At 48.9% G+C, this 27,775-nt stretch overlaps 1 protein-coding gene across 3 annotated transcripts in view; it reads right to left on the bottom strand.

The window, feature by feature from the left end:
* Positions 1-27,775, bottom strand: part of TBC1D2B (TBC1 domain family member 2B) — a 79,819-nt gene that overhangs the window by 7,195 nt on the left and 44,849 nt on the right. For all 3 annotated transcript variants that reach the window (XM_074392594.1, XM_039469260.2, XM_074392593.1), the window contains exons 4-11: positions 25,012-25,175; positions 22,430-22,674; positions 21,346-21,726; positions 14,216-14,326; positions 12,628-12,821; positions 9,024-9,518; positions 5,417-5,534; positions 55-240 (exon numbers count right to left, since the gene is read on the bottom strand). In XM_074392594.1, coding sequence (XP_074248695.1) covers positions 55-240; positions 5,417-5,534; positions 9,024-9,518; positions 12,628-12,821; positions 14,216-14,326; positions 21,346-21,726; positions 22,430-22,674; positions 25,012-25,175 — 1,894 coding nt within the window. The remainder of the gene's footprint in view (positions 1-54; positions 241-5,416; positions 5,535-9,023; positions 9,519-12,627; positions 12,822-14,215; positions 14,327-21,345; positions 21,727-22,429; positions 22,675-25,011; positions 25,176-27,775) is intronic.

The following is a 27,775-nucleotide window of genomic DNA, read 5'->3' as shown; positions in this document are numbered from 1 at the left end:
GCCAACAGTTGTCAAGCGTGTGTATCTAAAAATAGCTGAGCTAAATGAACTCACCTTTGGTCCCTCATAAAGGAAAGAGTCCCATATTTTAAAGAGGATGTCACTAACGACGCTATCCACAAACACCACCAGAAACCAGTTGAAAGTGATGAGGGTGTAGTCAACTTTGTACTGTTCAAAGTGGGCATGCAACCGAGGCAGCTTCTCACTCATGAGGTCTCTGAACACCCGCTGGTCCACCTGGAGAGGGAACAAAGGGCAGAAGCGTGTGGGGCCTGCCAGGACACCGGGCAAGCCGGTGAGCAGATGCACAGCCGGACGGCCTGGAGGTGCAGCCCACGTGACAGCGGCACAGCTGTTCCAAACGTGCTCCGGGCCCATCGCAGAGCCGGACGCCTGCGTTCCGGCAGCGCTGACCTAGGGCACTGCACAGACACACTGAGTGTCTGCTCAACAGCACGCTCTCCACGGGGAATGGGAGTGGGGCGTCTGGAACCCGGAGCCAACTCCTGTGCTCAAAACGCCTGGGAAATAGGTCACTGCAAGGAGCAGGTGGGACAGTCAGCCTTGCCAGTCCTCATGTAGGTACAGGAGACGCTGACACGAAGGGCCACAAAGTGGAATCCCAGGCAGATGGGAGGCTTCAGCCAAAGGAAGCAGCATCACCACGTCCATTCAACAAGCATTTGCTGGGCTGCACGCGCAGTGGGAGGGTGAGGACTCTAGAGTCACATGGACCTGCGTCTGAATCTCGGCTCTACCACTTACTAGCTGGGTGGCTTTTAGCATATTATGCACTAAACGGCTCTGTGCTTCATCTGGAAACAGTTACTAACCTTTCTTTACCCATCGCATGACAGATGAGCAATACCTGGTTACTGCTGCTCCATCACGCACGGGGCCTGTGCTGGGCAGAGCGCTGACCGAGGTTCAACCCTGACCTCAAAGAGTTAAAAGACAAGAGGGGAAAGCCGGACGCATGGGCCATCCCAACCACGGCCAGGCCTGGGTCACGACGTGTTCATACAGCTCTGTGGAGCCACGGACAGGTCCCGGCCAAGCCCCGAGGAGAAACCGCTCCTGCAGCCAGAGCTCAGGCTTCCAGGCAAGGGGGCTGGGAGGTGAGGCGGCACAGCCTGGCGGAAGCGGGCCGCAGAGGCCCTGTGCCACACCGAGGGGTCAACACACCATCCTGCCAGCCAGGGGCTTTCCCAGCCTTTGTCTGTGACTCACATAAAAACATTCGTCTTCAACCATCACCCAGTCCACACGAACCAGCGTGCACACGTGTAAAACAGAAACCAATGTTTCACAAAACAGTACTTGACCTCACACAGTAGATTACGCTTTGATGCTTTTAATTCTAATCAACTGGATGTGATGGGGGGAAAAAAACCCTAGTCCCAACCTCGTAAGCCAATTTCTCTATCCACAGTGTGAGAAACAGCTACAGTTGTCCCTTGCTGCATGTGGGGATCAGTTCCCAGACCACCCCCTGCAGCACACAGCACACTCAGGTCCTGCCGTTGACATCCTGGCCCTCCGCATAAGAGGGTTTCACGCGTCCTGTGAATACTGTATTTTCAATCTGTGTGTGGTTGAAAAAATCCACATGTAAGTAGACGCATGCAGTTTAAACCCGTGTTGTTCAAGGGTCGACTGCACGTATCTTCCCATACATCATGCCCGGCCAGGAGCTGCCTTTACGGAGCTGTAAAGTGGCCGGGGAGACGGAGCGCTCACTGTAAGAGCAGCTGATCACGACGTGATTCGTTCCGCCTGGAGGATCCCGCGGAAGACGCCCAAGAGGGAGGGGCGGTCAGCTGGCCCTGACGTGGGAGAAGATCCTGGTACACATCTCTTCTCCCAACTAGGTGGCAGACTCTGTCTCACTCTTGAGGCTGCCCGGGTGCTTGGTGGAGGGCTGGTGTGGACCCGGCTGCCAGGGAACGCTCTGGCCTCTGTTCAAGCTCCCTCCCCCACTGAGCTCTGGAGGACATGGAATAACTGTGTCATTTATCTCTGTGTCCTTAGCGCCTAGTAAGGTCCTGGCACAGAACATGCACTCAAAGGCTGGCACGAACGGAAAAGCTGACAAGCGTGCAGACTGCAGGAACAGTGCGCACGGGGCTCGGGCACTTGGCTCTGGCAGGAGGCAGTTTGACAGTGACTGGCAAAGCCCAGTGCTGGGGGCTGACGGCACACACGAAGCTACCCGCATTTTACCAGCAGCCTTACGCAATGGCCACTGATAAACGGGAGGGTGATTAAACACATTCTAGCACCACCTGATGGAATATTAGGCCACCAAGTAGGATGGTGGCCTACAAAGTATAAAACGACATGGGAAAATGCTCATGCTATAACGTGAACCAGTCAGGATACGCCGTGCTCTCAGTTTGGATGCCTATATGAACCAGGGGGAGAAGAGCAAAAGGAAATAGATCAAAATGCTAACCATGGTTCTCTAGCTGGTAGGATAAGAGGTCATTTTCATTTTCTTCTTTTTTTTTTTATAAAGACGGGGTTTCACCATGTTGGTCAGGCTGGTCTTGAACTCCCGACCTCAGGTGATCCGCCCGCCCGCCTTGGCCTCCAAAGTGCTTGGATTACAGGCATGAGCCCCCGCGCCCGGCCTTTCATTTTCTTCTTAACATCTTTCTACATTGCCTGACTTCCTTTAGTGAGCATCTATTACTTGTACAGTCAGTGGGGAAAAGCCTCCTTAGAATTCACATTTATGTTTATATGACAAAGTGATGCAAATTTTAATAAATCCAGACATTTAAAATAGGTCTTCCCCTATAACCGTATTACCGACTTTTGCTGAGTTTTTACCATGTTCTGAGCATTAAACTTTTTTAATGCATCATCTGAATTCAACCTCAAATAAGCTACGTCAGGGGAACATTACTCTCATCTTACATACGGGAGACTAAGGCACAGAGATGTTAAATGATGTGAGCAAGCGACACAGCTCACAGGAGGTAGGGCCGGGGCTGTGACCCTCCGCCCAATTTCCTGACGGATGTGCTTGACCACACCTCAGTGGAATTAAGAAAGATCAATGCTTCATTTTTCTTATTCTGAAACACTGAGTCACTTGATATTTTATATTTGAATCTCTGAAAGCAATTAGCTTTCAAGTGCCCATGAATTCACAGAACTTTCTTTATTGACCCTCTAATCCCACCTGACTGACTGCCGCCTCTTCCTGTTGCTGTTCATTTCCTACACACCAACGCAACCAAACGATACATTTCTGGGGTAATTAGCGGATGAAGTGATCATAGGGAGACCAAACGAGCTTCCCCTGGGATCCACTGATATCTGTGAAACGGGGGCAGGGACCTGAAGAGGGCAGCTGTGGCAAAAGCCACTCTCCGGGAAGGCCAGAGTTCCAACTCAGCCACCCTCCTGTGACGTTCTAGGAGGCAGCGGGCAGGGAGGGGCGGGCTCAGGCCCAGAGCTATGGCGGCCTGAGTTCCAAGCCCAGCTCGGCCCATCAGCGGTGGCACCTCAGGCAAGTTGCTTATTAATGTCTCCAACTCCCAGTTTTCTCCCAAGTCAAGTGGGGACACTGACGGCTCCACCGTGCAGGGCTCCGAGCAGGCACGCGGGGCTCCGTGCAGACATGCAGGGCTCTGTGCAGGGTACAGCTGCTGGCACCGGGCCAGGGCTCAGTAGATGCCAGTTCCCTTTCCCTGATCACAGAGTAGCTCATGTAAGTTCAGACATTCACTGTGTGGGGTGCCGGGAATACTAACAGGAAGACAGGGAGGTGGCCCTCAGGTACCACTGACTCGCCGGAGGACACGCAGGCACACAGGATGATCCGGTCCGGTGGCCGCTGTCCCGGAGGCCTGTGCTGGAGCAGCGGGACCAGCAGCAGGTCTGCCCTGGGGCAGGTGGCAGCACTAGAAATGGTGGTGACAGGGATACAGGAGAGGGAGGCAGGAGTCCAGGACAGCTTGAGTCCCCAGCCTGGGGAGCCGGAGAGGGGAGCAGCACAGCAGAGGCGATAATGACCACCTTCCCCGCAAAGGACACCCGCTCAGGGTCCCTCTAAATGGGTGTCGCTGAGGGAATGCCATCCAGGGGCTGGTCACACCAGTGGCAGAAAAGCTGAGAAGCCAAACAGCTGACAGGGAGGCAGCTCAGAGTTCAGCAAGGGCAGAAAGCCACCGTGGCGGGAGAGATGAAGGGAGCAGGTGGGGTCAGCTGCTGGCACGCAGGACGCACGGACAGGAGCTGGGCACAGAGGAGACAAAGCCACCTTCAGAGGCAGTGCCTGCAACGCGGAGGGAAACCCCTTCAGCCCCTTCGGCCACCTCCAGTCTCCGCCCAGCACCTCCTACTGGCCTGCAGGGCCAGGCCTCGAAACACCAGGAGGTGCAGGGGAAGGGCAAGGAGAGACTGTGGGCAGGCAGGCCGGGGGGGGCACAGACCTGGAGAAGAGACATGCGATGGAGCGGGCACATGCGGGCACAGCCGTGGTTAAGACAGAAGGTGCCTGAGGTGCCACATGCCAAGGGCCAGCCTATGGGGAAGCCAGTGCCGGCAGCAGCCCCAGCTCAGCCCAGGGAAGACACAAAGGGCCAAGGGTCCGGTCCAGGGTCAGGACCGTCTCAAGCAAAGACAGAAACACTGGGCTCTCCCAGCCCATGGCGCCCTGCCCTAGGCCCTGGCATCAGACTCCAGGTGTGGACGGCATGAAGTGCGCCACTCAGATGCCCCGTGGGAGGTGACCGCGAGCCCTGCCGCTGCCCATCTGGTGCATCACCGCGTCGGCCCCCAGCTGCAGCGCATGGGTGCGGTGGCCGCACGAACGCAGCCCGTCTTTGGAGGCGGGTGCCTGGCCACCATCCTTGGTTTGATGGGACCCCACTGGCCCCGCCCAGACTTCCTCAGGACTGCTCAGTGGCCACCGCACGGGGTCTGGGACTCTCTTCCCCATCCTTCTCCCTTCCTGGGGCTGGAGCCTCTCTGTCCCTTGTCCTCCACAGCGGTTCCCCGTAGAAGTCTCTGGTTTGACTCATCGCACCCCAGCATCTGCTTCTTGAGAGCCTGCGCTAACACACCCGCCCCCCAACCACGCCTGGATTGACTCAGCCTGCCGGTGAGCCTGCGTCTGGGGAAGAGCGCGCGGCGCGGTGAGCACAGCGTTCGGCCTGCACGACGGGTCTGTCTCTCTGCTGGTTCCCAGGGGGCAGAAGGAGCCCAACCTGGCCTCCGTCACAAACAGCAGGCCCCGACTGGGGCCGGTCTGAGACATGCCTGCCATCTTCAGGCATCAGTCTCTGAAGTCACGAACACAAGGCCCCCCCACCGCACCCCAACCACAGGTTTAATTCAGGTCACATTTCAGCTGCAATTCTGAAACTGGCGACTGAGGCACAGAATTTTCGAAACTTACCTGTGATCCTAAAAGAGTCTTTGTGTAATAGTCTCGAGGCATGAAAACTTCCACTATGGTAACGAGACACCAGAAGGCGTCTTCTTGTTCCAGGTACAGGAGGGCCACCGCCACCAACCTACGAGCAAAGCGAGGACAAGATGAGCGCCCGGGCACGGACGGCTGCTGCCACAGTCTGCACACACCCCGTCTGCGCTAGGCCACTTCCTCTCTCACAGCCAACAATAAAGAATAAGAGGGCCTGGATCAATGGCTCATGCCTGCTATCCCAGCACTCTGGGAGGCCAAGGCAGGAAGACCACTTGAGGCCAGGAGTTCAAGAGCAGTCTGGGCAACATAGCAAGACCCCATTTCTAAAAAACGAAGACCAAAAATCAGCCAGGGGCGGTGAAGCACACCTGGTAGTCCCAGCTACCCAGGAGGCTGAGGCAGGAGGATCGCTTGAGCCCAGGAGGCGGAGGCCACAGTGAGGGATGATCACACCACTGCACTCCAGCCTGGGCGACAGAACAAGGCCCTGCCTCATTAGGAAAAAAAAAAAAAAAAAAAAAAAAAAAGGAAGAAAAAAGAGTAAGTGTTCCTTTGCAAATAAGGTATTTCCTAAAATTTGAGAAGCAAAGCTACCTTCCCCGACTTTCACTTGCTTTTTGTTCAAAGATGAAATTGCTTCCTAATGATCAACCACCCTCATTTTAAACAAAACTTTTCATTTTAAGATTTTGCAAGTGCAGCTGACTGAGTTCATCGTTTGAGAAGAACTCAGTTGCTATGTTGTTTGTAACAGAAACTGGGGTCAGCTATTTACATGCTGTCTCTCATCAAGAGGGTACCCATCAGTAGCCCTGGTATGCCTCCAGGTGGGCATCTGGAGCAGCAGCATGGAAAGGAAGACGTGAGAGACGGGCCTCCCTCTTCTCAGCTGAAACCCCAAACCTCTGCCCATGACATGAAGCTTATGAGCAACACTCATGGGAAAACCCTTGAAGCCATTTCTCACAATGTTTTTCCTTAGATAAAACTATAATGGGCCAGGCGTGGTGGTTCATGTCTGTAATCTCAGCACTTTGGGAGGCCAAGGCAGGCAGATCACCTAGGTCAGGAACTCAAGACCAGCCTGGCCAACATGGTGAAACCCTGTCTCTACTAAAAATATAAAAATTAGCTGGCATGGTGGCATGTGCCTGTAATCCCAGCTACTCGGGAGGCTGAGGCAGGAGAATCGCTTGAACCTGGGAGGCGGAGGTTGTAGTGAGCTGAGATCGCGCCACTGCACTCCACTCCAGCCTGGGCGACAGAGCAAGACTCCATCTCAAAAAAAAAAAAAAATCCTATAATGAAGTCATCTCAAATTAAATGGAAAATGAGTAAATAAGTCCTGGATAGGTGGGAAGGGGATGTCTCAAGTAGGCAGAGATGGGATGCAAAGGAGAAAGGTGACCACCGGCAGAGACAGACGAGAGGAAAACAGCACACAAAGGCACAGACACCAAACCCACAGCACTCGACGGTGCCAGAAGGAGCAGAGCCTTTGAGGACATCACTGAAATCACCAATACTCCAGATGACAGGCCCAGATCACAGTTATCTAGACAAGGCTGCAGCTGTCCTGCTAAAGTTCTGGGTGCTCAGAAGGCGTGGACACACATACAAATTATTTTGAAGAGGAAGTCCCATAAAATGGTTACAAAATGGTCACAATTCAGAGGTTTTAATGGCGACGGGGTGGAATTGTAGAGAGAAAGTTTCAATTACCTGGAAGTGTCATTTATGTATGAAAAAATGGATTCCATGACAATGCCAGATAAATGGGCATTACCGTGCCCCAAACGGGCACGCTCAGGTCCTCACCAGGACACTTAGTTTCAGGGGTTTCCAGCTTCCAGGAATTCTCAGACTGAGTATACAACGTGAATGGTGCATTTAAGCAAAACGAAACTGCTTTACCAGGCAGGCTTTTTAAAATGGAGACTGTCTAGGAGCAGCGATAGTCCCTCTCCCTTTCTGAGGGCTCAGAGAGGCTGCCCTATCCTCACCACCACCGAGACGATGACTTCCTGGAACCCGTTTGGTTTCAGGTCTTAACCAAGTAACATTCCAGCTTAAACCCTTTCTTCCTGTAATACTCCATTTCAGACACAAATAGAAATGGAGGTCAATGCCTGGCATGGTGCAGGAGCAAAAAGGCCTGTGGGCAGCCAGGACAAACGCCAGCACCGAGAACGCCACCTCATGCACGGCGTACAGAAGTCCTACGATACACATGCAGAGCTTTTTCATTCTTACTTTATCCGTATCTTTTTTTTTTTTGAGACAGATTCTCACTGTTGCCCAGGCTGGAGTGTAGTGGTGTGACCACGGCTCACTGCTGCCTCATCTCCTGGGCTCAAGCGATCCTCCCACCTCTGCCTCCCAAATAGCTGGGATTAGAGGCGCATGCCACCACATCCAGCTAATTTTTTGTTTTTGTTTTTTTTTGAGACAAAGTCTCACTCTGTCATTCAGGCTGAAGAGCAGTGGCTGCGATCTTGGCTCACTGCAACATCTGCCCGCCAGGTTCAAGTGATTCTCCCACCTCAGCTCCCGAATAACTGGGATTACAGGCATGTGCCACCACATCTGGCCAATTTTTGTATTTTTAGTAGAGACAGGGGTCTCACCATGTTGGCCAGGCTGGTCTTGAACTCCTGACCTCATGATCCACCTGCCTCGGCCTCCCAAAGTGTTGGGATCACAGGCATGACCACTATACCCAGCCAATTTTTTGTATTTTTTTATAGAGACGGGGTTTCACTATGTTGCCCGGGTTGGTTTCAAACTCCTGAACTCAAGTGATTCCCCCACCTTGGCCTCTCAAAGTGCTGAGGTTACAGGTGTGAGCCACCAAACTCAACCTTTATCCATATTTCTAACAAGCTTAGTTACCTACTATTACTCAGAGAGAAATATACATGGCCAACTGCAAGGACAGCAGGAAGCAGAAAGTGAGCCAGCCCGGTAAGAAGTGGTCAGAGCCAAGTCCAGTGACAGGAAGAGCTTCATGGGGAGCAGACCTGAGTCCTCCCGAGGCCTCATCCCATCCCTGCACAGCTCAGGAGGATGAGCCTGGATCACCAAGAAAATGTGAGAGGCCTTTCAGCATCCTCTGCCTATGAAAGTAGGGAAGTATGCAAGATTAAAGATTCTAGTTTAAAAGGAAACAAGTTTAAGTCCACCGAGGGCTAAGTTTCAATTGGCTGAATAACTGTTTGGGGCGACTTCTTGCTTCACAAAAAGATCCTGTAGACTGCATAAACCAGGGGTGACCACTAATTTCCACTCCGTGTAGTTAAACTAGGAAAATCAAACTTCTGATCAAAACCCGAGTGTGATGAGAGCAAACAAAATATGAGACTCCTAGTAGTTTCAAATGAGTTTAACTCTGTGTTCATACTTTCTGAAAGCAAGTTTCTCTCAGTTCTTCTAGAAGTGGGGTATTGTGTCGTGAAAACTGACTTGCTGCAACGATTGCGTTTTCTTGGCCAACCAGGAAAGGATAGAGCTGCCAGGCGGCACTGGTGCCTACAAGCTGCCTGATGGCAAACGGGAACACTTTACACCACACACCCACCTGTTAAGGCCTTGGCAGTACCCGATATCTGGATTCCGCCAGGAGAAGGCGAGGAGGACGTTGCGTAACTTCTGTATGCCCTCCGAGGTGGGGCAGGAGTAATGTTTGTTGTTGGGCAGAGTTCGCAGCAAATCCAGCTCAATCTGCTTGGAGGCCGGGTTCTGCTTCTCCAGCGCCTTCTGCAGCAAGGTCTGGAAGTGGCCAGGCCCGGTGTTGTCCCTGAACTTCCTGGTGTGGCGGTCCACACACCACTTCCACACCTTGGAGCGGTGCTCGTGGGGAATGCCCGCGCGGATCAGGTTCTTCAGTTCTGGAGAGCACATCATCTCCCTGTTCACTGTACTCGCAAAATAGTTTTCCCACTTGACCCCGGTGGAGACTTCCTGGTTTTCTGTCAGGTACAGAGTCTTCAGGTCCAACGCACGGACCCTGGCGACCAGCTTCTCTTCCTCATCATCCTCAGGTACAGTCCTGAACCCATAAATATCATATTCACTGTTGGTAAACACAAAAGGAAAAATTAAAATGACAAAGGTTTAGCAACAAAGACCAATGCGACAGAAATAGCCTAGAAACCAATCCACGCACACGTGATACACTGCACTATGAGAAAGCATTTCAGAGCAGTGAGGAAATAATCGACTTCTCAGTATATAAAGCTAGGACGACTGGCTATCTATAACGAAAAATTAAATTAGATCTCTTCCTGTTACTATTTTCATATTTCAGTTTAAAACTGAAAATATGAAAAGCATGGAAGAAAATACAGTCAACAGCACAAAAACAAGATTGATAAATCTGGCTACATTAATGTGTGTGTATGTTTCTTTATCATATATATGCTTCATATGTGTAACTTTATGCTTTAAAATATCATTTCAAAAGGTTAAAAAAAAAAAAACAAGGAAGAATGTATTTATAAGCTATTAGGGATAAAGATGTTCACGTCCCAGGTCCTGGAACCTATGACTCTGTTACGTTACATGGCAATAGGAATGTTATTAATGGAATGTTAATGCAGTTAAGACTACAGAATTTAAAACACGAAGATTATCTGGGATATCTGGTGGGCCTGAATATGAAGAATCAGTCAGAAACCTCAGGCAGGAGAGATGGGCTGGACCTGATCTACTGCCCCTGAGGATGGGAAAAGGGGCCACAGGCCAGAGAATGCGGGGGGCTCTAGAAGCCGCCACCCACATCTGACAGCCAGCAAGGAAACAGGGGCCGAGTCCCATGACCAACTGCAAGAAACTATATCCTGCCAACAGCTGAAATGAACAAGGAAATTAACTGTTCCAGAACCTCCGGAAAGAAAAGCAGCCCCTAATTAAACCTTTATTTTAATCCAATGAGACCCAGGTTGGGCTACAGACCTACAGAACTATGAGGCGATAAATTTGTGCTGTTTTAAGCCACTATGTTAATGATAATTTGTGCTACCATTGAAAGAAAATGACAAAGGCCTTTCACGCACTGCTGCTGAGCGTCAACTTACTTAAGTACTTTGGAACTCAGATCTAGCAGAGATAAAGGTATGTATTTTCTATATGCCAGGAATTGCACTTCTAGCCTGCTCCCTAGAGAAACTCTCTCATGTGGGCACAAGGGGCCATGACTGGTCCTTGCACCACTGTCAAAGGGAAAAATGGAAGGGCCCTAACGGTCCTCCCTGAGGGGAAAGAATGAAGACCCTGCAGCAGATTCACACAATCATGTTCTACGAAACAGGTAAGTGTCCTTGGTCGCGCGCATCTGTAGGCCCGGCTACTTGGGAGGCTGATGAAAGAGAAGTGCTTGAGCCAGGAGTTTGAGGCCAGCCAGGGCAACAGAGTGAGACCCCATCTCTTAAAAAAGATAGCTCAGGGGTAACTTGTATCAACATGGATCATTTCAGAAAATCATGTTGAAGGAAGTTAAGTTTCCAAATGATACGTATCTGGGATTGGTATGTAAAAAGGTATCATCAGTCAGGAATACACACTGAAGTGATTACAGGTAGAATGATGTGACATCTGACATTTGCTTTAAAATATTCCAGAAAAAAAAAACTGTGGACAGTCAGGAGGTAAGATAAAACAATATTGGCAAAACATTAATAATTGCTCAAGTTAGTTGCACACAGGGGGATGTTACATGATTCTCTCTACTTCTTTGTATGTTTTAAATTTTCCATAGGAAAAAGTTGAAAATAAACCAATATACATGGTTATTCTACTTATACATAAAATCTGAACATACGACATAAATAGTAAGAGCACAGAACGCTTTTACATGAGAATACCACGCAACACCTTCCGAAGTGCTCCAACGTTCACAGAGGTTAACAGCCACCACGCTGAGCAAAGCCCAACGCCCAGCATGCAGGTGGCACTCCTGCACCTGGGAACCCAACTATCCAGGCTGAGGGCCTGTCCTCGCCACTCACAGGCTGAGTGACTCCGGGCAAGTTCTATCACCTCCAAACCCAGCTTCCTCACTTGCAAAGTGAGCATAAAAGCACCCACCTCACTGAGTATTAAGTACAACCCTACACATAAAACACTTGGCACAGTTCCTGGCACATGGCAGACCTCCATAACAGAGTTCAGAAACGATGGAGTCGGGCACTTGCTGAGCCTATTTCTAACTGCCATCTGAGTAAGCCCAAACAATGCAGGCCGGCTCAGAGAAGGGAAAGGTCATGTCACACTGAAGCAGGGCTTTACCTGGCCTGCAGGGTGGGGCAGGACAAGCAAAGAGACCCAGTAAGCAAGGCCTGGACATAGGGCTGGTCCTGAGGAGCGGAACCAAGAGAAGACTAAACCCTGGGCATCTGCAGATTTCTCCTGGTTCAACAATTTCATGAGTCTCGCTTTTTAGAAAACAGGTTATGAGATGGTTCTTGATCCAAAATCTATCGTGGGCTTCCAGATTCAGCGCTTTCCCCAAAAATATATGCCGTGAGTGCCTGTGTGTGTGTGCATGTGTGTGCACGTGTGTGCGTGCATGTGTGTGCGTCTGTGTGTGCGTGCATGTGTGTGTGTCTGTGTGTGTGTGTGTGCATGTGTCTAAGCTCAGTCCTTCATTTAGGGGCCCCCTCTGTTTTCAACCACCTGTGGGTAGGGCTATGTTTTAGGACAGGCGACCCCAAACTTTTTACACAGGGGGCCAGTTCACTGTCCCTCAGACCGTTGGAGGGCCTCCACATACTGTGCTCCTCTCACTGACCACCAGTGAAAGAGGTGCCCCTTCCTGAAGTGCGGCGGGGGGGGCAGATAAATGGCCTCAGGGAGCCACATGCGGCCCGTGGGCCGTAGTTTGGGGACGCCTGTTTTAGGAAAAGGTTCGTATTCCCTGGAGACTGGCTCCTTCTGGAGGAAGGAAGGATCGGAAGGAAGGTTCTCTCACTTACATGAGAAACAGGTCTTGCATCAGAAGACCTGTGGTGGGTCCCAGCTCTATGACTTGATTTCTATGGGAGAATGAAGACATTGCCTGTTCTGCTGACCTGACAGCATCTGTCGTGGGCACCAAATGAGACACAGAGTTGTGCACAGCTCTCTGTGAGAAAGGGACTTCAGAAACGGGACGCACTATCCCCAACAGTCACTAGCACCTTTACCTGACAGGATGAGGTTTAACAAATGCTTGCTCTGGCTGTTCTTGGCTCTCAACCTGCAGAGCGTCCTCCAGCAACTGGGCTATGACCTCCCGGGTGGGCCCCTGGTCTTCTGAGCACACTGGTGTCTTCATTTCTTGGAGCAGTATCAGGTATTTACTTTCTATCTGGCAGAGTTTGGCTTCCAGGCTAGAATACTGCAGAGAACGTGGTGGTTATCTCAATCAAGACAGGGAAACAGGAAGAGCAATCTTTAGGCACTCAGCCACTCAACGACAAACCTAAAACTATTAGGAAGTGAGCCAGAGACAGACTGTATCAAAGACAATACATGAATTTATATCACAGACCACCTGTCATGTTTAAAGTGGCCTGCAGTGGGTGCCTCTCTTCCTTGTGGAAGGGGTGCTGGTCATCAGACCTCAGGATGCCAACAAACGCATCACCTCTGGACAGAGGTGGAGAGAGCAGCAGAAACCAGGCTACAGGCTACATGCCGATTACTGAGGTCCAGCTCAGTGCCATTTGGCACATGGCCCGTGAGTGGCCACTCCATGCCATACCCATTCTTTCTTAGGACTCTGTGATCCAGGACTAGCTCCCACCTGCCACCTTATCAGACAAATCAAATATACCCTGGAAAACATGCGGGAATAAGGTCTGGGAAGATGCTTCAAGCTCTGTTCAAAAAAGTGTGTCAGGTATATAACAGCTGTTGACAAGTGTCACTTGATTACAGCTGAAATGTTCATGATCCCATTACACTTTGTGCAAAGCCCTTTCCAGCCATAATCATACCTGACTTTCACACCAAGCCTATTGGGTTCACAGAGGAGGTACTAACCTCACCATCTCCATAAATACAAAACTGAACAGCATAAATCAAAACCCAAATTACCTTAATTTAGGGGACCTTATAAATACATACCTTGTTTTCTTCAAAATCCATTAAAAATGCTTATGAACAAAGGTACAAAGAAAGCAATATCTTATGTTCTTTTTATTAACTAGAGAAACTGAACACATTTTCTGTAGATTCTCATTCCTACTTACCCAGTTTATGTCAAAAAGCCACATCTCAGGGCATTTATCTTTGTCTTCATCAGAGATAAAATGAGACTACATATCTCTATGTATTGTATATATTTCAAATATATTTTGGTATCAGCAACCACATCTCTCTGAGCCTGAGATTTGAACCGGTTTGAAAAGCATGCTTATTTTTTTTTTTTTTTTTTGAGACGGAGTTTCGCCCTTGTTACCCAGGCTGGAGTGCAATGGCGCGATCTCGGCTCACCGCAACCTCCGCCTCCTGGGCTCAGGCAATTCTCCTGCCTCAGCCTCCTGAGTAGCTGGGATTACAGGCACGTGCCACCATGCCCAGCTAATTTTTTGCACTTTTTAGTAGAGACGGGGTTTCACCATGTTGACCAGGATGGTCTCGATCTCTCGACCTCGTGATCCACCCGCCTCGGCCTCCCAAAGTGCTGGGATTACAGGCTTGAGCCACCGCGCCCGGCGCATGCTTATTTTTAATGGTTTCCTTACCTCACCTCCCACCAGGTAACAGAATCCATCTATCCTGACCCACCTTCGCCATGAGATCTCTCTCTCTCCTTTCTGCGTTTCTTCGTAGAGCTGAGAGTTCCAAAATCTCCTTATTTAGAAATTTGTTTTGGGTTTTGTACCCTTGTAGATTATCCTGTTAGGAAAAAAAAAATCCCTGAATTCACATCGGTTGAATATTGACCAATTAATTACCCTATGTAGTCAGCATCTTGCTGCCTCACCAGTCAAAGAGCCCTGCTAAGTCAAAGTAAGTTCTAAAGAGCTAGAAGTTGTTAACAGGCACTTTCTGATTCATCTTTTTGGCAGCAGAAGGCCGGCAGGCATGGTTGCTGCAATGGAGATAGAGAAAATATCCATATTCCAATTCATTAAGGTGGTAAAAATAAAAGCAATACCTTACATTTTTTTAAAGTTGAGAAACTGAACATATTTCTGTAGGTTATAATCATCACACCGATTTTATGTTAAAAAAAAAAAAGGCTATACACATATACAAAAGTGTTTAACTAAAAATCACTCTTAACAACAAATCCTACGACCTCCAATGGGTTAGGCGCATAAGAGAACAAATGTTCTTCGACAGTGAAAAATTACAAACTTACAGAAAAGTTGAACGAAAAGTACAATGGACACGATGCAGCCTCCCCTAAACTGGCCACTTGTTACCTCTGCCTATTCGCCTTCAGTCTCTAAAAGCACAGAACGAGCCGGTGAGGTGTTCTGCCGCGTCCCGAGTCCCCGAGCAGGTCGGGCCCGGGCAGATGTCACGCTGGCTTCAGGCCTTGAAACTACAAGCAAGAAACTCAAAGGAGCCAACAGCAAGAGAAAGCACAGCAGCGAGGGGGCGAGGCATTTTCACGTAACACACTGAAACTAAAGCTCCAGAAACTTCCTCTGACTCTCCTGATAGTAACAACAACGAACTGAAGAAGCTGCTAAGGATACTAATCAGAATCACCTCTGAGGCAGTGACTTCCAAATGTTCTTTACAAATTCGGTCTTTTATAAATGCGCCCCCTTTCCCCTCCCTGCTTCTATTTTTCTTTTAAAATGTGACAGGCTGGTATGTGAGGTTCCTGATCTCCCAATCCTAGAAGAAATTATGTTGGCGACAGCTCGAAGGGCAGGCCAGAGTAGTCAAGACAGACTCCTGTGAGGCCGCAGGCAGGAGACGGCTGCCACTCCCCAGAGACGCAGCTACAGAGATTCCCCATGGCCAAACCAGAAACTACCACAGGATTACACTGTTCCCCCATAAAACGCAGAACTGAAAATAATTCAATAGTCCCTTTAATCACTAATATTTACGGAGCACCTGTGATGGCTTACAGGTGCCCTGTGCTAGGCATGTGGGATTCCTAATCTTGTTTAAAACTCACAACTCTTAGGCAGCCATTCTCACCATCTTTATTTTTGAGGTGAAGAACTGAGCCATAGAAGGCTGCCCAATTACTGTCTAGGCTGCAAATCAGACTTCTGAGAGCCAGGCCAGTGGGCTCTTGGCTCCATGGTCTCAGGTCCCTGACTCCCATTAGAATATTGACAAGCGGGGCCGGGCGCAGTGGCTCACGCCTGTAATCCCAGCACTTTGGGAGGCCGAGGCGGGTGGATCACGAGGTCGAGAGATCGAGACCATCCTGGTCAACATGGTGAAACCCCGTCTCTACTAAAAATACAAAAAATCAGCTGGGCGTGGTGGCACGTGCCTGTAATCCCAGCTCCTCAGGAGGCTGAGGCAGGAGAATTGCCTGAACCCAGGAGGCGGAGGTTGCGGTGAGCCGAGATGGCGCCATTGCACTCCAGCCTGGGTAACAAGAGCGAAACTCCATCTCAAAAAAAAAAAAAAAAAATGTTGACAGGCATCATACTCAGCCTCAGCAAGACCACATAATGACAAGTACTTGAAATGAATGTTGGACTTCCTTTTTTTTTTTTTTTTTTAAGAAACAAGGTTGGCGGGGCATGGTGACTCATGCCTGTAATAACAGCACTTTAGGAGGCCAATGCAGGAGGATTACTTGAGGACAGGAGTGTGAGGCCGGCCTGGCTAACATGGTGAAACCCCATCTCTACTACAAATACAAAACATTAGCCAGGCATTGTAGTGCACGCCTGTAGTCCCAGCTACCCTTCCTGAGGCATGAGAATCACTTGAACCAAGGAGGCAGAGGCTGCAGTGAGCCAAGATCATGCCACTGCACTCCAACCTTGGTGACACAGTGAGACTTTGTATCGAGAGAAAAAGAGAGACAGAGGAAGAGACAGAGACTCTGTCTGTTGCCCAGGCTAGAGCGCGGTAGCACGGTCATAGCTCACTGCAGCCTTGAACTCCTGGGCATAAGTGATCCTCCCACCTCAGCCTCCTGAGTAGCTAGGACCACAGGCATGGCCACCGCACTCAGCTAATTTTTTCTGTAGACATGGGGACTCACTATCTTGGCCACGCTGGTCTCAAACTCTTGGCCTTAAGTGATCCTCTTGCCTCGGCCTCCCAAAGCACTGGGACTACAGGTGTGAGCTACTGCACCTGGCCAAAGGTCTCATATTTGGAAACATTAAGCAAACACATTACTCAAAGGCAGGGCAGCCAAAGGAAGGTGAGCTGGAGGGCAACTGAAGAAAACACTCAACAGTGACGGACAGAGACTGAGTGACACAAAGTGGGCCATGGAAGCAAGTCACATCAGCTGCCACGTCTGTCTTTAACTTAAAATTTGTGTCACGGTCTCAGTCGGTCCTGATTATTTCTATTATGGACACTTTCTCTAGAATGATGATGACGACCACAGCAATAACACCACCCAACAGTGGAGACCCTAGGAGGAGCCAGACACTGTGTGAGGGAGGGCGCTATGTGGATTACCGCCTGTAGCCCTTACGATACCTATGAGGAAAATAAGCACTGCTCCACAGATACACACACTGAGGCAGAGACATGAAGTCGCCTGCCCAAGTCAGAGGTGCTACGTGGCGATCTGGGTTTGAATCCAACCAGGGCTGGCTCCAGAGGCCATGCTCAACGCAGTGCGTCACCCCACCCTTCCGCCCCGGTGCGTGCTCCAGCTGTCATTCTGCTTTTCTGTCTGTGCCTCTAAATCAAATGGCAGGGCCCAGGACGGCAATGCCTGTGTACCCCTGCAGAGTAAAAGGCCGGGTGCACCGCTGGCTGGCTGAATAGATGGGCTGACGAAGTGCGGGCATGGAGGCGTTCATGGAACAGCAAACGCAGGAAGAAAGACAAGGATGGAGGTAACACCTTCTCTGTGCTATCACGAAGGACAGACAACCCCGAAATCGCTAATGACGGCAGCATGGAAGTGCTGGGGCCATAACGCTGAACGGAACAAGACGGAAGTCCAGCGACTTCAACAATGAAAGAATTACGGGAACACAGAAAAGGACTGGAAGGACACGTGGAAAAATAATGACTTAAATCACTAGGGCGGCAAAATCCTGGGAGCAACGTTTATTCCTGCCTCAGAATACTACAGGAACAACAAGTAACCATGCACTAGACCACACCAAAAAAAGTTAGCAAATCCCAACGGCAGAAATCTTTACAGGCCACACCCACTGAAAATAAAGCATGAAAACTGGTCAAGAACAGCAATAACAAAACAGGTATCTTTAAAATAACAAAACCTATCTTTAAAATTAAAAATACACAAAAATATGCTTTAAATAAATATACCTTAAATATATATATATTTTTTCTAGGTAGACATTTTGAATTTGGAATCAGAAGAACGAATCGATATTTCTTCTTCATCCGCATCCTGTCTAGAGCTGGAGAGGGCTGTGAGAGAACACGCTTCTGTCAAAGTGCGCTCTCGTTCTCCCTGGGGCCTCTCCAGTTCTCCCAGCGCCACTGCGGAGGAGCCCTGCATGAGGCGTGAACACCTTCTGCAGCGCAGAAGGACCCTCAGCCCTGCCAAGAGCACGGCAGCGTCAGAAAGCGTGAGGCCACGGGCCCAGGCCGGCCTCAACCATCTCCCTGGAATCCACCCAACCACGGCTCTGCTGCGGCCTCAGCGGCTTCATCAGCTGTCGCCACTTAACCTCAAAGTCGTGACGTCTTGGAGCCACAGGCTTGTGAAGTTGTTTAAAAAAAAAAAAAAAAAAAAAAAAAAACTGTTAAACTTGTTAAATTGGGGAATGTTGGAGAAAGAAAACTCCACGCAGATTCAAAACCACTCCACCCAAGGGCCGGGCGCGGTGGCTCAAGCCTGTAATCCCAGCACTTTGGGAGGCCGAGGCGGGTGGATCACGAGGTCAAGAGATCGAGACCATCCTGGTCAACATGGTGAAACCCCGTCTCTACTAAAAATACAAAAAATTAGCTGGGCATGGTGGCGCGTGCCTGTGATCCCAGCTACTCAGGAGGCTGAGGCAGGAGAATTGCCTGAACCCAGGAGGCGGAGGTTGCGGTGAGCCGAGATCGCGCCATTGCACTCCAGCCTGGGTAACAAGAGCGAAACTCCGTCTCAAAAAAAAAAAAAAAACCACTCCACCCATTATGCTGCAAAAGAAAAGAGGAGAAGAGGGAATGTCCTGTTCTGATTGGCGTCGGGCCTCCTATTCTGACTGTATCCTGATCAGCTCGGTTAGCTGCACAGTCTCAACAGCCAGCAGGCACACTCCACACACACCCCGGCTCACTCCCCGGGAAAACCTGCTCCACACGCCTCCCCCACTGCCAAGTGCCACACATGCCCTGAAACCGACCGCTATAGTTTTGTTCTACACACTACAGAAATGGACACACTTGCAAAATAAAAACTTCAGCTGTCGGCTGGGCGGGAGGACTCAAGTCTGTAATCTCAGCGTTCTGAAACCAAGGCAGGCAGATCACTTGAGCTCAGGAGTTCAAGACCAGTCTGGGCAACACAGCAAAACTCTGTCTCTACTAAAAATACAAAAATTAGCCAGGTATGGTAATGAGAGCCTCTAGTCCCAGCAACTCAGGAGGCTGAGGCTAAAGGATTTCTTGAGCAGGGGGAGGTGAAGGCTGCAGAGGGCTGAGACTGAACCACTGCATTCCAGCCTGGGCAACAGAGCAAGTCCCTGTCTCAAATAAATAAATACATGAAAATAAAAATTTCTGCTCTCATTAAGTAATCATAAAATGTGTATTATTGATGGCTGTATATTTAGGGTCATGTATATTCAATATTGTGTACATTAAAGAAAAAACCAACTTCTACTGGCAACACTAACCAAGACCTCTTATTTATTTTTTTTTTTTTTTTTACAAAAAAAGGGTATTTTTTTTTCTTGCAAAGAGGTCTCGCTTTGTGATCCAGGCTGGAGTGCAGTGGTAGGATCTCAACTCACTGTAGCCTTGCACCGCTCTCCAGGACTCAAGCAATCAGTCTCTTGAGTAGCTAGGACTGCAAGTACAGGCCACCGTGCCTGGCTTTTTTTTTTTTTTTTTTTTTTTCGAGACAGAGTTTCGCTCTTGTTACCCAGGCTGGAGTAAAATGGCGCGATCTCAGCTCACCGCAACCTCCGCCTCCTGGGTTCAGGCAATTCTCCTGCCTCAGCCTCCTGAGTAGCTGGGATTACAGGCACGCGCCACCACGCCCAGCTAAATTTTTGTATTTTTAGTAGAGACGGGGTTTCACCATGTTGACCAGGATGGTCTTGATCTCTTGACCTCGTGATCCACCCGCCTCGGCCTCCCAAAGTGCTGGGATTACAGGCTTGAGCCACCGTGCCCGGCCTTTTTTTTTTTTTTTTTTTTTTTTTTTTTTTTTTTTTTTTTTTTTTTTTTTTGTAGACACAGGTTTCACCATGTTGCCTACGCTCATCTCAAACTCCTGGGTTCAAGCAATGTGCCACCTCGGTCACCCAAAGTGCTGCTCACACAGGCGTGAGCCACCATGCTTGGCCGGCCATCTTTCTTAAACAGTAGGCGTAAGCATCAAGTACCGAGACCAGAGGTTCCATTGTTGTTTTAGATTTTCTCATTCATAAATCCTCTGGCCTCACATGTGCAGTGAGAAGCGGTCACTGTGGGGACCGTGTACATACTCCAGCCATGCTGCCACGATTCGTGTTTTTACTTCTGTTTGGGAATTATCTTCCGAGTCCCTAGCACGCCCGTCACTCTCTCACTCAATGCACTGACAGGGCCTGAAAGGTCCTGCTAAGCATGAAGCGCATGCTCAGTCACAGCCTGGACGGCAGCAAACCTCTGTTCTCCAAGGACAAGCTCCATCTAGAGCCAATCACCCTTGGAGACACATTATTTGCAAGAAGAAGGGGACCAGGTGAGGGACGCCTTGGGGCTGGGTGAGACCAGTAGCTACAGACACGTCTGGGGTCTGCTGGGGTGGCTATACTTGATACCCCATGTCCTGGGGGCCACTTGTCCATCTGAAACCTCTCCAACAGTCTCAAGAACTGGTGGCAGCAAGAATGTCATGATCCCTGTGGCCCCCCTGCTGGACCAGCAGGCTCATCTACCGGCAAGAAGAGAAATGCAGGCGGCTGCCCCCGCCTCCCCCAAGTGCTGTGTTCCTCCTACCGCATCAGGTGGTCGCCACGCCAGCCATGACTTGGAGTCACTTCTGTTCAGGAAAACAGCCTCCACCTTGAGGGCTATCCCAGAGAGGGACACTTCATTCTAAGTGTCAGGACACTCCCACCCTGGGTGTTGGGGGCACTGACTCTGAAGAGGCCCCCTCTTCCCAGGCCTGCTTGGAAGCTGGAGTCTGCTTCCCCAGCTAACCCTATAATAGCTGTTGGGAACAATGCCCCAAACCAGGCACCCACTAGGTCCTGCAGCAAGCTATACAAATTAAGTTTATGTGTGCTTTCATGTACACAGAGAGGCAAGAAACAGCCTCCATATGTTACACAGGATAATGAAGTCCTAAGGGTGGTATACACAGAAAGAAAAATCTCAGTTGCCCGAAAGCAAGTGAGGGGAAGGATTTGAAACCGCTCCGAGCAGCAGCAAGGGTTTCCTTTCCAAGGAAGCTCCACAGAAAACTAACGACTATTTGACGTAAGTCCTATTACACTTGTGGGGGAAAAAAAGTGTGCAGCTCTTCTGCCATCACACCAATCAGCTCACAGAGGCCTGGCCTCTAGGGTGACATCGGTGGTCTCTCATGCCGACCACCAGAAACGCTGCCCTGCTCTTACTTTCAGCCTGTCCAGTTCCAGCTGGTCCCTGCCGACAGGCGCGGTGGAAGGGGAGCCGGGGGCCGTGGTCGGAGGCCCACCGCCATCGCCCTCGCTGAGCTTGATGATGACCTCGTCCTTGGCTTGGATGGTCTCCATCAGCATCCCCAGCCGCTCGTTGAGCTCGCCCACTTTGCTCTTCAGCGTCCTCACTTCCTGCTGAAGGCTCTCCTTCTCCAGGTTGAACCTCTCCAGCTGGCTGGTGAGGCCCAGAATCTGATCATCCTTCTGGCACAGAAGCTCGAGCGTGTCCTTTGGGACCCCCTCACAGAGCCGGCTGCTAGTGAAATACTTGTCGTACTGGGATGACCGGACTGTCTGCTGGAGCAGCCGAACAAGCTCCTGGGGGCCCAAAGGAGAATGGAGTGAAGGTGAGGAGAGCGAGGAGAGGAGGAAACGCAGAAATCATGACATGGAGCAACGGTCAGCATTGGAGGAAATGTAGAAACCCTACTGGAAACATTTCAATACTGAATTTCCTCTTGAAGGATCTCGAAAATAGAAAAAAATATTTACTCCATAAAGACTGTCTGTAGAGAACAGTAATAGGAAACAGGAAATAATGGACCTGCCCACCGTAATTAGTTAGCAATGGTGTCCAGTAAATGTTCATGGGTATTAAAAAAAATCTGTGCTCTGAGAGTCACGGAACTGCTGAACAGTTAAGTGTAATTTCAGCTGATTAGCTCAGGAAACTATTGTTGATACAGAAAGTCTTCTTAATGACGGTTAAAGAACTCTGGGCTGAAACTGTGTTTAGGGAGATTCAATCTTGGGGCAGGACTGGCCGGAGGTGCAGACAGCAACCTCCCGAGTCCTCCTCTCTTCACACTCCTTACAAATATAAACACCTCTGAACCGACGACCCCGCACAGCAGCCGCACCCAGGATGACGGCCCTGGCAGTAGGAGACCTCCAGGGAAAAGCAACTTTTGGGAAACAAAGCTGTGCCTGGAAAGACTCAGGGACACACAGATTGGGCTTCACTCCCCCCGCCCGTGGCCTGCTGATGTGGGGCGAGACAGAAGCCAGAAGAAGAAGTTACCTTCTGACTGGATAGGTCTTTCTTTAACCGTTCCAGCTCTTCCTGCTGGCTCTGGACCTGCAGTTGCATTTCGGAGGCCGGCTTCCTGACGCTGATGCTGCCACTGCCACTGCCTGGTGTGCCTTCACTTGAAGGATCACCACTGCTGTGACGATTTCTGTACGACCCAATTATGTCTTTCAGAGGGCGCTTTCCTTTGTAAGGATTACGGCCAAAATCAAAGGGGAAGCCTGAGCCAGTTACTCCTACACAAAAATAAAACTTGTGTTTTAGATACAAGCCACATCTTCCTTTTGGAAACTGTAACAAAATAAAGCATCTTCACAAATCATCCTCAAAGTCTGGCATTCCACCTTGAGAACCCGAGGAGATTTGATGACTCTGTCCCCATCGCATTCCAGATAGTAACCAACATGCTTCAGCCAAAGATGCCTGATTCCCCCCACTGGATCCTTCCTTGGAAGACTATCGCAGGATCACTTTTAATGGAAAACGAAGACATACTAAGCATCCTAGGCTTCCCATTTTTGCTAGAACTAGGTATAAGGTGGAATTTCGAAATTATTTATTATTTCATGTTTAAAACATCAATATTCTCTTAATGAATTAATCTACGATTGTGGATGGGCACAGAGGTTCATTCCTGTAATCCAAGTACTTTGGGAGACTGAGGCAGGTGGATCACCTGAAGTCAAGAGTTTAAGAGCAGCCTGGGCAACATGGTGAAACCCTATCTCTCCTAAAAATACAAAAATTAGCTGGGCATGGTGCCGCGTGCCTGTAATCTCAGCTACTCAGGAGGCTGAGGCAGGAGAATCACTTGAACCTGGGAGGCAGAAGTTGCAGTGAGCTGAGACTACACCACTGCACTGTAGCCTGGGTGACAGAGCAAGACTTCATCTCAAAAATAAATCAATCAATCTAGGATCGTAAATGACGGTTAAAAGCATCGGGCAAAAGGCTGATGGAGGAGGTTATGAATGGATCAGAATGACAACCCTCAGCTTTGATCAATCTTTTTTTTTTTTTTGAGATGGAGTTTCGCTCTTGTTATCCAGGCTGGAGTGCAATGGCGCGATCTTAGCTCACCGCAACCTCCGCCTCCCGGGTTCAGGCAATTCTCCTGCCTCAGCCTCCCGAGTAGCTGGGATTACAGGCACGCGCCACCATGCCCAGCTAATGTTTTGTATTTTGAGTAGAGACAGGGTTTCACCATGTTGACCAGGATGGTCTTGATCTCTTGACCTCGTGATCCACCCGCCTTGGCCTCCCAAAGTGCTGGGATTACAGGCTTGAGCCACTGCGCCCGGCCCCAGCTTTGATTAATCTTAATATGGTAAGAGAGAAACCAGATACGATGTGGCTTCGGATGCCATGCAGTAAGAAGCACACAGCACCTCCCCACCAAAACGCCACTCCCGTCCAACCAGAAGTCAACCCTGAATCTGGGCAGGCCTCGGCTCTGACTGCTGGTATGCAGGAAAGCATGTTAAATGACCCCACAGAAATACAATCAGCAAACCCAGATGTGGGAGACTCTTCAGCATGGTTTCTTCAACAAATGTGGGAAGGGAGGGGGAAGGGGGAAAAAGTCACCAAAAGAGACCTAAGACGCCGGGCTCGGTGGCTCAAGCCTGTAATCCCAGCACTTTGGGAGGCCGAGGCGGGTGGATCACGAGGTCGAGATCGAGACCATCCTGGTCAACATGGTGAAACCCCGTCTCTACTAAAAATACAAAAAACTTAGCTGGGCATGGTGGCACGTGCCTGTAATCCCAGCTACTCAGGAGGCTGAGGCAGGAGAACTGCCTGAACCCAGGAGGCGGAGGTTGCGGTGAGCCGAGATCGTGCCATTGCACTCCAGCCTGGGTAACAAGAGCGAAACTCCGTCTCAAAAAAAAAAAAAAAAAGAGACCTAAGACGACGTCAATGAAATATAACGTGTGGGTCTTGTTTGGATCCTCACGTGAGGAAACCGACTGTAAGCAGACACTAGGGAACAACTAAGGAATTAAATAATATCGAGGATTTATTATAACTATAAATAAATAAGTTGTGGTTCTAATTTTTTTAAAAGAGTCATTATGTCTTAGAGATACACACTAAAGCATTTACAGATGCAATGGATTAATGCTTAAAATTTAAAATAATCCAGCTGACAGTGGGTGCAGGGAGGAGCAGGAACTTGAGAGATGGAGAGGGAAGCAGACAGACCACAGTTCACACTGTGGAGGCTGGATAACGAGTACACCGGAAATCACGAGACTATATTCTCTTCTTTTGTGTACATTTCAAATTTCTATCAAGTTTTTTAAAATCAGTATTTCCATAAAAGGATCATGACTTCCAAGTGTTCTATCTCCCAAAAAATTTTAAGAGCCATTGGATTAGACAGTCATTTCTTTCTTAGAACATTTATTAAATAATTTTTCAAGCCTTTGTGTTGTAAGTTTCACAAAGAGAATGCAAGCCCCCACTGGGCCTTGTGCCTCTCAAAACACCTGCTAATAAAGTGTCTCCCATATCACGGGTGAACAGATGGCAGTACAGAGAATTGCAGACAACAGGAAGCGTGCTGATACCTTTGTTTCCTTCAGGGGTCGGCTTCTTCTTTTCCTCCTGCACTACAGACTCTTCTAGGTCCTTAGGGGTTGGGTCTAAAAGTTCCCATTCTTCATTGGTATAAAACACAGTCCTCCGACTATCATTATGGCCCCTCCCAGGACGGAAAGAAGACATTGAATTTCTATTGGGAAAAACGATGTGTTATTAATAAAAACAAAAGTCAAGCAAAATGTAATCTCATGTATACAGGATTGGCAAAAATTACAATATCTGATGATAACAAATGCTGGTAAGGATGTGAAGAAATGGGGATTTTTTTTTTTTTTTTTTTTTGAGATGGAATCTCCCTCTGCTGCCAGACTGGAGTCTGGTGGTGCAATCTCGGCTCACTACAGCCTCCGCCTCCTGGATTCAAGCAGTTCTCGGCTCACTACAGCCTCCGCCTCCTGGATTCAAGCAGTCCTCCTGCCTCGGCCTCCCTGAGTACGTGGGGCCACAGGCACGCGCCACTGCACCCAGCTAATTTTTTTATTTTTTATGTTTAGTAGAGATGAGGTTTCACCATGTCGGCCAGGTTGGTCTCAAACTCTTGATTTCAGGTGATCCACCCACCTCAGCCTCCCAAAGTGCTGGGATTACAGGCGTGAGCCACCGCGCCCAGCCAAAATGAGGATTCTTATACACTGCTGGTGGGAGTAGAAACTGATATTATTAACATGGCGGAGAAACTCAGCAATGTACTGTTAAGTTGAAGAGGTGCCTGCCCCTACCGCCCAGTATTTCCTAAAACAATTTTTACATATGTGCACAAAGAGACACAGGTAAGAACATTCACTGTAGCACGGTCTGTATTAGAACAAAATGAAAAGGTACAACAACCTAAACATTCATGAACAGGAGAATAAACTGTGACACATTCATAAAGTACTATACCGCAGTTAAAATGAATTCATTCCCCCAGCAAATACTGACTGAGCCTGCAAGGTCCCAGGCACTATTCCAGATACTTGGAATATCCCAGTGAACCAAACACAGCAGATTCTTGTTCTTGTGGAATGTCGATTTCAGCTAAAGCTACATGTATCATAGGGATAAATATTTTTTAAACACTGAATGGAAAAGAAAATGGAAGAATTACAGGTACAGCATGATACTGTTTTATATCTTCAGATAATACTAATAAAAGAGACTACTTATGGACACATACATATGTAGTAAAACCATTTTTTTAAATCCACACACAAATGACAATGATCAAATACAGAATATTAGCAACCTCTGTAAAAGGAAAGAAGAATGGGATCCAGAAGAGAGGATCTGGCCTGGCACAGTGGTTCATACCTGTCAGCCCAGCACTTTGGGAGGTTGAGGTGGGTGGATCACCTGAGGTCAGGAGTTTGAGACCAGCCTAGCCAACATGGCGAAACCCCATCTCTACTAAAAATACAAAAATTAGCCAGGTGTGGTGGCGCGTGCCTGTAGTCCCAGCTATTCAAGAGGCTGAGGCAGGAGAATCACTTGAACCTGGGAGGTGGAGTTTGCAGTGAGCGGAGATTGCACCACTGCACTCCAGCCTGGGCAATAAAGTAAGACACTGTCACCAAAAAAAAAGAAAAAGAAAAGAGAGAAAGAGAGGATTTTAGTAATCTTCTGCTTTTAAAAATGCAGTAGAAATATGACAAAACTATAAAAATGAATCATGGCTATCTGAATAATCAATACAACTTGCCTGTGTGCTACAAGCATTTTATCAAAAGTTTTAACAAGTAGGCTGAGATTTCTGCTTCCAGTGAAGATGATGTAACAAGGACTAGATTTACCCTTCCCAGTGAAAACTAAAGAACTGAAAAAAATTTAAAAAGGAAACCATGGTTTTCAGACATTGGCTATCAGGCAGCACAGGACAATGGTCCTGAGAGAGGGAAAGCCAATGTGGTAAGCCCAGCTTAGTGTCTGGAGAGTTTCCAAGCCGGGGTGCAGGAAAGGGGCACCCAGGAGGAGCCCAGCATCTCTCTGAGCTGAGAAGATAGAGTGGGGAGTCTCAGGGCAGTTGCAGCTCACAGAGCAGAGTACTAGGGAGAAGACAGCTGCACAGAGGGAGTGTCAGAGATCTCAGATGGTCCCCCAAGTCTTCAACTGAGTACTGACTGGGGCTTCCACGTAAGAAAGCTATCTGAGAACAGGGAGAGAACCACCTGGGAGAAGCAAAGGAAACAATCCCTGAGCCTCACACAGGACCAGGAACAGTGCCGAGTCTCACCAGTCAGAGCGGAAAACCCCGTAACTCACAGGGCATCAGAACGAGTACTCAGAAAGGCTGCCGACATTACCCCTAAAGTCTGCTCTCATGCTACTGAGCAAAGCTTAAAAGCAAACTTCAAAAGGATCAAACTGTTTCTGAGTCATTTAACACATCGGAGAACAACGCTCAAGAATATTTTTAGCAATACAAAAAAAATCCAGCACACAAAAAGGTAAAATTCACACTATCTGGTACCCAATTTTAAAAACGAACAGGCAGGCAAGAAGCGGAAAGGACAAGTCATAATGAGGAGAAAAATCAATCGACAGAAACAGGCCAGAAACAACGAGTGATAAAATTAGCAGATAGGGACTCTAAAAGTTGTAAGTGTATTCCTGATGTTCTAGAAGCCAGAATAAAGAATGAACACCTTAGAGACATGGAAGATGTTTTTTAAAAAAATATTTAAATCAAATTTCCAAAGATAAAACTACAATGCCTATGGTGAAAAACACGCTAAATGGGAACAAGAGCACACT

This window comes from Saimiri boliviensis, chromosome 2, assembly GCF_048565385.1.
Source record: "Saimiri boliviensis isolate mSaiBol1 chromosome 2, mSaiBol1.pri, whole genome shotgun sequence".
Classification (NCBI taxonomy): Eukaryota; Metazoa; Chordata; class Mammalia; order Primates; family Cebidae; genus Saimiri; species Saimiri boliviensis.
Note: the sequence above shows the minus strand (reverse complement) of the source record. Positions and strands in the feature narration are given on the sequence as shown.